The sequence below is a fragment of the Acanthisitta chloris genome, unplaced genomic scaffold, assembly GCF_000695815.1.
Source record: "Acanthisitta chloris isolate BGI_N310 unplaced genomic scaffold, ASM69581v1 scaffold18366, whole genome shotgun sequence".
Classification (NCBI taxonomy): domain Eukaryota; kingdom Metazoa; phylum Chordata; class Aves; order Passeriformes; family Acanthisittidae; genus Acanthisitta; species Acanthisitta chloris.
In genome coordinates this window covers 43,216-51,070 of record NW_008678999.1, presented here as the reverse complement: position 1 = coordinate 51,070, position 7,855 = coordinate 43,216, and the positions used below count along the sequence as shown (strand labels likewise).

Genomic DNA, 7,855 nt, shown 5'->3' with positions numbered 1-7,855 from the left:
GCTTGAGCTTCCAGGCATCTTCCAGCTGCACATGAGTGACTGTTTCTGAGCCTTTACATTACTGTAAGGTTTATGTAGAGGCCTTAACTAATGGTGCATAACATTTGAGAAGACAATGTGTCGTGGCAGGTAAAGGAACGCGGAACTGCTGCAGTAACTGTGAAAAGGGGTTACGGCAGAGAATGCTTCAGGAAAGCATTGCAAATGCCAGTTTCACTGTCTTTGGATGCAAATTTCTGTGTGTGGCAATAAAAATCATTATCTGTTGTCAGCACTGAATCAGAGGCTGTGTCCTGGCCAGTTCCAGTGCACAGCAAGCAGGGAAACTCTGAACAGAAGTGCCTGACCATCTCTTCTGCTTCATCTTGCTCCAGGAAAATGGCTCTGTCCCCAGTACATGCCTAATGTGCAGGCAGTTGGTGGGTGTTTTCCCTAGAGCACATGCAGAAGCAGCTGCTGGTGATACCTTTATTAGGGAAGAATTCATAATGAGAAATCTCATCTGAGAAGCAACAGAACTTTGTGGACTTTTCATCCTTTCATTATAGATCTTAATGTTGGCAGTTTGGTTTTGTTCAAGTCTGTGTTGGAGCACATGAAAGAGAGGTCCCACTGCTCCCCTAGGGCACTTCCTGATTTACTCTCATCTGGCATCTGGTGTATCTGGACCTATACTGTTGCAGTGTCATTGCAAGGGGTGGTACTGGTCCAGACAGCAAAGCTGCTAAGAGGACTTGAAGTCTAGTCATCCTGTCTTTGTTGTGCCTACTTCTGTGTCAGAGCAGGGGGTATCCTGCCAACTACATATCTGATACTCCAGTGCTGCAAGAAGCATTTCTTCATTTTGATTTTCCACTCATTTTAGCATCCATCTGATGTACATGTCTTTGGAAAAGGAGATTAAAGCCCAGGAGAAAATATCATAAGAGGAGTCACAGCAGAGAACAATTCCCTCTGGCTATCCTACCTTTGACAGCCTTTCTTGCATGTGGAGCAGCCAGCAGGGCCTTTGTCCCTGCAAACCTCTGTTATTTTTATTCCTTGATGCGTGCTTTTGCAGTCCATCCCTGAAAACTGAAACATGTCAACAAACAAGATTGGTTGCATCTCTTCTCCATAGCTGGCTCCCCACTGCTGCTCTGTTACTTGTTAGAAGTCTTTTCTTACCAGCAAAAAAAGCTGGGGCTCTTTTCCTGTCTTGATCTCTGTGCAAAGTGACCTGAAGAGGATTTGTAGCGTGCTGTGGATAGCACTGTTTGGATAACACAAAAGCAACGTTGCGAATTCCAGGCCGAGCCTGGTTCTTGTGCTCCACTGTCCTGCAGATCTCTTTCCAGGGCCTCTCTTTTCCTCCCAGCTCCAACACTAAGTATTAGAGCAGTGCTAATCAGCTGCCCTTGTCCCAGAAAGCTGGCAGCTTTCTGTAGATTTTTGACACTTGCTGAAAAGGAGACTTGAAGGAAAGTTTGGTCCCTCCCTTGCTGCCTACCTCAGCCTGAACAGCGGACTCAGCTGGTGAAAAATCTGGTTTACTTCAAGTAATTTTTCATCCACAGAGCTCCGCTCTCTCTCAAGGCCACCATTGGAAAGAGCACATTTTACTGTGTGGCCTCTGCCTGTAACACATAATAGCTGCCGTGGTTTAACATGCTCCAGCAATGCCATTGCCAGTTTTTGACATGCTATGTCTCTGCACCGCTGTCAGGAATCCAGCACTCCCCTGTCATGCTGGACAGTCACCCAGTGGAAGGAAAAATGCTGGTTTTTCACAGCTGGGGCACAACTTAGAGTTCTCTAGTTCTCTGCACCCCATTTGTCTCTGTCTCTGGGATCTGTTTGAGTTTTTTCTTTGCAGAGGTAGCGCCAAGGATTTCAGGGTGCAGGAGTTGTTCCAGCAGGAGCAGGCTTGAGGTTCCCAGGGTGGATGGACTGTTTAATGCAGCTAATCCAGTAGTGCCCATGGCTGCTGTGCCCAGGGGAAGGTGGGGGGTCCTGCATATCTGAGAAAATGCCTTTAGCAGAGGGGCGCAAGAAGGAAAGATGTGTATGGGGGGCTGCCCACTTCCCCCAGCCACCAGCAGTTCTGCCCTGCCCTGTGGAGCAGCCCCTTGCTGCAAGCACAGTGAGGAAAAGCAGCACCGACCTCCTGCCCATGGCTGTGTGGCGACAGCATCTGTTGTCATGGCGACAGGGTGTCTCACCTGCAGAGCTGCTGCTTCGGGTACCAATTTGTGAGCCCTGTGCCGGATTTGTCAGATCACTGGTGAGGCGTGTAACTCCCCCCACCCAGTCACCTTGCTGGGAGGGGGGTGCTCTGCATTAGCCATCCGATCAGGCATCAGCTGGTAGACACAGGAGTGGCACCAATTTAAAGCAGACAGGATTTTACCACCACAAGCATGTTCTGTGTTGTAGCCTCGTGAGACAAGAAACAAAGACCCGTTCATCTCCATGCGAGGACAAAGCACAGCCATCTGGATTCCTTCCCCAAATCGGTGCTGAAAAGCAGCACGTGTGGCACCACCAGCCTCACCGCTGGCACCAGCCACCCCAGCGTTGCTGAGGTGACCCCCTGTCTGCTCCATCACTGCGAGGCACAGGGAGCACAGCACAGCCCTCTGCTGGGGTTTGCTCTTCTTTAACTAAAGATTTATGGCTGTTTATGAAGCACACAGTAGCTGAACCACCTGAGGGAGGGCCCAGAGCCAAATTGTCATCTCTAACGCTGCTATTTTGAGTGTGAGTTTGCAGCAGCAGCTGTCAGCTGCATGAGCATGTCCTTTTCCCGTTTCAGATTCTGTACAATAGCCAGAGTGTGGAGGTGGACGGCCACTCGATGAAGAAGCTCATAAGTGACCTCCAGCCAGACACGGACTATTCTTTCGTGCTGATGAACCGTGGGAGTAGTGCTGGGGGACTCCAGCACCTCGTCTCAATCCGCACTGCTCCTGATGTCTTGCAAAGCAAACCCATCGCCACAAACAAGTATATACAGGAAGGAAAATTCACGCTCACCCTTCCCAAAGTGCAGACCACTGTGCCAGTTAGGTAGGTGTGGTGCCTGGGTGAAGGAGGCAGGATGGGGGGCTAGAGGTGGGGAGAGAAAGGCAGGGCAGACCTCTGCCAACCTGTGGATTTTGTAACCTGGGAGTGAATTTCCAAGCAGGCTGTGGTACGTAGCCAGGCATTTGCCCATAACATGGGATCACACTGTTAGCTCTTTCTGAGCAAATATTTATGTGTAATAGAATTAAGACAATTCTCTGACAGTTTGCCCTCACCCTGGTGGGTATACTCCAGATGCTACCAGCAAAAACACAGTTGAGGATCAGGAGGGACTTTCTCTGACACTGTATAATATCCTTTAAATAAATAATGCCTAAAGCCTCAAGGAGATTAAAAAAACGAGTTTGTGAAAGTCTTACTCGTTACTGTGGTATCCTTGTGCTGAAGCACAATTCCCCCAGGGTTCTTGCTACAATCCGATTATATAAATGTCCTTCTCACAGCTCCTACACCACCCTCTGGAACACAGTCTGTAGATCTTCATTATCCTAATGAGTGCTAACAGGAGTATTCTCTTCTCTGGTGCAGCTGGAAAACCAGCCTTTTCCTTACTGAGCCCTTTTGCTGCTTAGAGGGCAGGGAAAGGAGCAGGTCATCCTCAAGAGGCATATGGCACGTGTTATTCACTGACCTGCCAGAGATGATTTGGGGTCCAGTGCTTTTGCTTTCCTTCCTTCCCAGGTGGTACTACATCGTGGTTGTGCCAGCAGATCAGAGCACCAGCACTCCCACTGCTCGGTGGCGGACACCTGATGAGATGGAGCTGGACCAGGTAGGAGTCTGTAGCAGCTGCTGTGGTGGAAGTGGTTCCCAGGTGGCCCGGCACAGTTTGCCCAGGCCTGCTGGCAGCAGCATGAATGCAGCAACACAGATGCAGGCGGCACATGAGAGATGGGAGGCTGTGGGATAGGTGCCCACTCAGCCTTTCTTGGCTGGTGGCAGAGTGTAGAAAGAAGTCTGGAGCCAAGCAAGGGAGGAGCCACCTCCCAAAATGTGCCCCCATAGCAGACCACACTTGAGTGTCTCAAAGCTCTGACCAGGATAGATCCTGTTTCAGGTTGTACAGTCCTTGCAGCCTCTTTCAGATGGAGCAACCATGCTGATTTTGAAAACAAGCTAGGAGAGGTAGGTATTGGTTCAGTTTATTAAGCTGTTCTGTCAGGAGGCTTTTCTCTCTCTGGATAGGGCCTAAACCTACAGTTTGCATAAAGAGTTCGCTCTAGTATCTAACAAAACCTGCAAAACTCCCTTCACATTCGCTTGTGAAAGGCTTTCAGCGTTCACCAGCCCATTATGCCAAGATGCAGCTTGTTCTGCGCAGGAGTGCTTCACCACTAGTATGTGTGCAGGTGTCACAAGACTCCCACACAAGGGGGTTGTGAGCTCTTTCCTCCCTACAAACACCATCACTCCCAAAGTAAAAAGGAAAAATTCCAAGAAATCAGACACAAAAGGTCCATTAAGAGAACAAAGTTGCAAACTTGAAGCACTCAGAATTTCTGAACTGTTGGAGGCTATAAGTCAGCCCTTGTTATTTACGTGATTGCAGTCTGTTTCATGAGGTTCCAGCTCGCAATCAGTATCAGTGGATGTGTTCTGCACATGAAACACAATTGCGTGATGGAGAACCATCATCCACAGGTCTCCTGCATCTTTTCATTGCAGAAGTTTTTCCAACATCACAGATGTCACAAGAAATAGAAGACTAGGATGAGGAGGTGTGGTTTGAGCCTTAGGTGGTTGAAAGCTGTGGAGAGAACTGGTTTCTATCTCTGTCTCACCCAACCTCAGGCAAATTATTTAACCCAAAATTTTCATTAGCAGCCAGTGTCTTGCATGTTGTGACTTTTTTGAGTGCTTAGTTTGAGATCCTGGAGCCTCATTTGCAAAGCCTAAGCATCCCCAGCTGCAGAGAGACTCAATAGGAGCTGAATACATTCAGTGCTATAAAGAAAATACTAAGTTTTCTTTAAAAACAAAGCAAGCTGTTGTCTTTTCAATTTGACATTCAAAATTAGTGGACATTTTTTACATTAATGTCACTGTGTCTCTGTTCTCCATCTGTAAAATTAGGATAATCACTTTCATCTCACCTCATATGGGTGTTTGGAAGATAAGATCGTTAATGTTTGTGAAGCACTTGTAATATTATAGTGATCAGCACCATAGAAAAGCCCATGAGGAAATTATTAATTTTGTCTTCAGAGCTGGATTTGAATAGTAAGCAATAAACAAGGCCTCAGGCTGCATAATGCAAAGAAGAAAACAAAATGCAGAATAGCTGCTCTTTGATTAAGCACTGTCTGTCCTGTGTATTGAACAAAGCAGAGGACTTACAGAAGAGATAGTCTGTGACCATGCAGTCAAGGCTGCAGCACAGTGCACATACATAAGACAGCTGAATTAATTTTGCACAGGCAATATTAATTTTCTAATTTCTCAGGATCTGAACTTTGCAAGCCTAGCAGTCTTTTGATGCAGTCCTTTGCTGTGCATTACACGCATATGTGGCAGAAGCCTCCAGCAACTTCAGTGACAACTGGAGCCCTGTGGTTTCGTGCCCATGTACATAGAGCTATGCTTTCTGCCCCAAAGAACTCAGCTGTAATTTCAGCCAGATACAAGAGATGGGCCTAGGGAGCAAATTCCACACTCAAAAAACTATCTGCCTTTTCCCTTTGTGGTTACAAGGACATTTGTGAAACTGAGATTTCTCCATCCTGCTTTTTTGGTGACCTTGTAATGACAAGCCATAGCTTTCCTAAATTTCTCCAGCATGAGTATTGACACGAGGGCAAGGATAGACTGTTAAGGGAAAGACTAGAGGGTTTCTTACCCAGCTTTTCTTCCTCAGAGGGAGTGAGCTCAGCTCAGCAGTATGGGGCTTTGTGTGTACATCACTGTCCCCAGCCCACTGATGTTCCCTGTCTGCCTTGACAATGTTGCACTGATAAATTTGTGTGTGAAGTGTATTTCATGGCACCTTCTTCATTTTAAATTAGAATTTCTGTTCCAAGCCTGATGCTCTTTTTTAATTCATTCGAAAAAAGATCTTTAAACATTTGAGAATCTTCCTTAGCAGTGCAATTGAATTTCTGTGCACTTATATCCTTTTTCATGAATTTGTGGCTCTGAAATTTGCCATTTTTACTCTGAACATCCTGTAAAATGTGTTACCATTCTGTGTGATTTACACAAAGCTCTGCCTGCAACACAGCAGCAGGTGAAATACTGAGGCACTGACAGAAGGGAAAGACACAGCAAATGTCACTTCTTCCCTATACATCAGCATCAGCTGTAATTCACATCCAGCGTCTGTAGAGAGTGTGAGTTGCTGTTCAGACCAGTATTTGGGCCACAGAACATGGCCTGGTTCCCTCGCAGCCCATTGGGATACATTAACTCTGGGTGATAGTCAAAGCCACACTGTCTCAGCCCTAACATTGACCATGTCAGCTTCCCAGGGCTGAGATCCTGGTGGAGGTGCTTGCAGTGTGGGTCTGCAGACAGATGCCCCAGAAAAGTCTAAATGGATAACACACACCTCTGGTTTCTTAGCACCACCACATCCAAATCAAACCCGGTATCTTCTCCTCCCTTCCCTTCCCCCACTGAGTCCTAAAGCCAGTAAGGTGACAGCGTGAGGCGGTGTCATACTGGGCAAAGCAATAGTGATGCACCTTGTTTGTCCCCAGCTGCTGGAGGCCATAAGCCAAGGGAGTCAGAGCAGGCGCCAGCGACGCCAGGCAGACAGACTCAAGCCCTACATTGCTGCTCAAGTGGATGTGCTGCCTGAGACCTTCACCCTGGGGGATGAGAAGAACTACAAAGGTTTCTACAACAAGCCTCTGTCTCAAGACCTGAGCTACCGCTGCTTCGTGCTGGCCTCCCTGGAGGATGGGGACACGGTAAGGACTTTCTGCCTGTACTAGCAGAGCTGAGGTGAGCTCAGCGCAGGCAAGGTGAGCAACTGCTGCAGGCTGGGATGATGGAGTTTTCTGTGAAGAGAGGAGAGTGAGGCTGCAAAGCAGGCCTCAGTGAGCTGAGGCTGCCATGGGAGTTGACTTGATAGATGGTGTTTTTGGAGGGAAATGGCACATATGTTTGTCATAACAGATGAGAGTGGAGGACAGTGTCAACACACACATTCTGCACAAGCTCAGTTGTGGCTTGCTGGGCTGTGCTTAGAGCAGAGCTTGACACGTGGTTGGGGTGCGATGGGTTCTCATTCTGCTTTGCTTAAGTAAGTGATTGGAAAACAGTTCATGAAATCCTGTCCTGCACAACAGTTGCTGAGACTGTGCAGTGAAGAGGATGTTCCTCTGCAAACCTGCTTTTATAAGCCTTTCTCTGTCCAGAATCTCACTTCCAGATGACATCTGGAGAAGCAAATCTGCCTCCCATCACAGTGGGTTGTCAGCAGGGCAGAGGTGCACACTTGCCTGCTGTGTAGGGATTCCTGCTCCTAAGTCTCTCCTTGCTAGAGGCCAGGAGCATGCTGCCAAAGACACGGGGCCTGGGCGCGTGAGTGAGAAGGGAGTAGCTGATTCAATAAGCAGGGAGCCGCACAGCAAGACCTGTGCATCAGTGTCCAGCTGTAAACACAGAGGGCAGGAGTGGTGGTGGCGACGGTAACAGCAGCCAGTGTGTAAATAATGGAAATAATAGAGATGCACAGAACCCTTTGGTCAGCTTCCAAGCTGTGGCTTCCTTCCTCAGCCTCATTTGCTTGTAATGGCTCATTAGGGCTGGTTCAGTTCTTCATTACTTACCCAGCTCACATGTTCTT

General features: G+C 47.8%; 1 protein-coding gene across 1 annotated transcript in view; it reads left to right on the top strand.

Annotated features, from left to right (window-relative positions):
• The window catches only part of PTPRF (protein tyrosine phosphatase, receptor type, F), a 289,331-nt gene that overhangs the window by 244,570 nt on the left and 36,906 nt on the right, over nucleotides 1–7,855 (top strand). Inside the window, exons 20-22 of the mRNA XM_009077131.1 lie at nucleotides 2,795–3,048; nucleotides 3,748–3,838; nucleotides 6,762–6,974. Of these exons, the coding sequence (XP_009075379.1) occupies nucleotides 2,795–3,048; nucleotides 3,748–3,838; nucleotides 6,762–6,974 (558 nt within the window). The remainder of the gene's footprint in view (nucleotides 1–2,794; nucleotides 3,049–3,747; nucleotides 3,839–6,761; nucleotides 6,975–7,855) is intronic.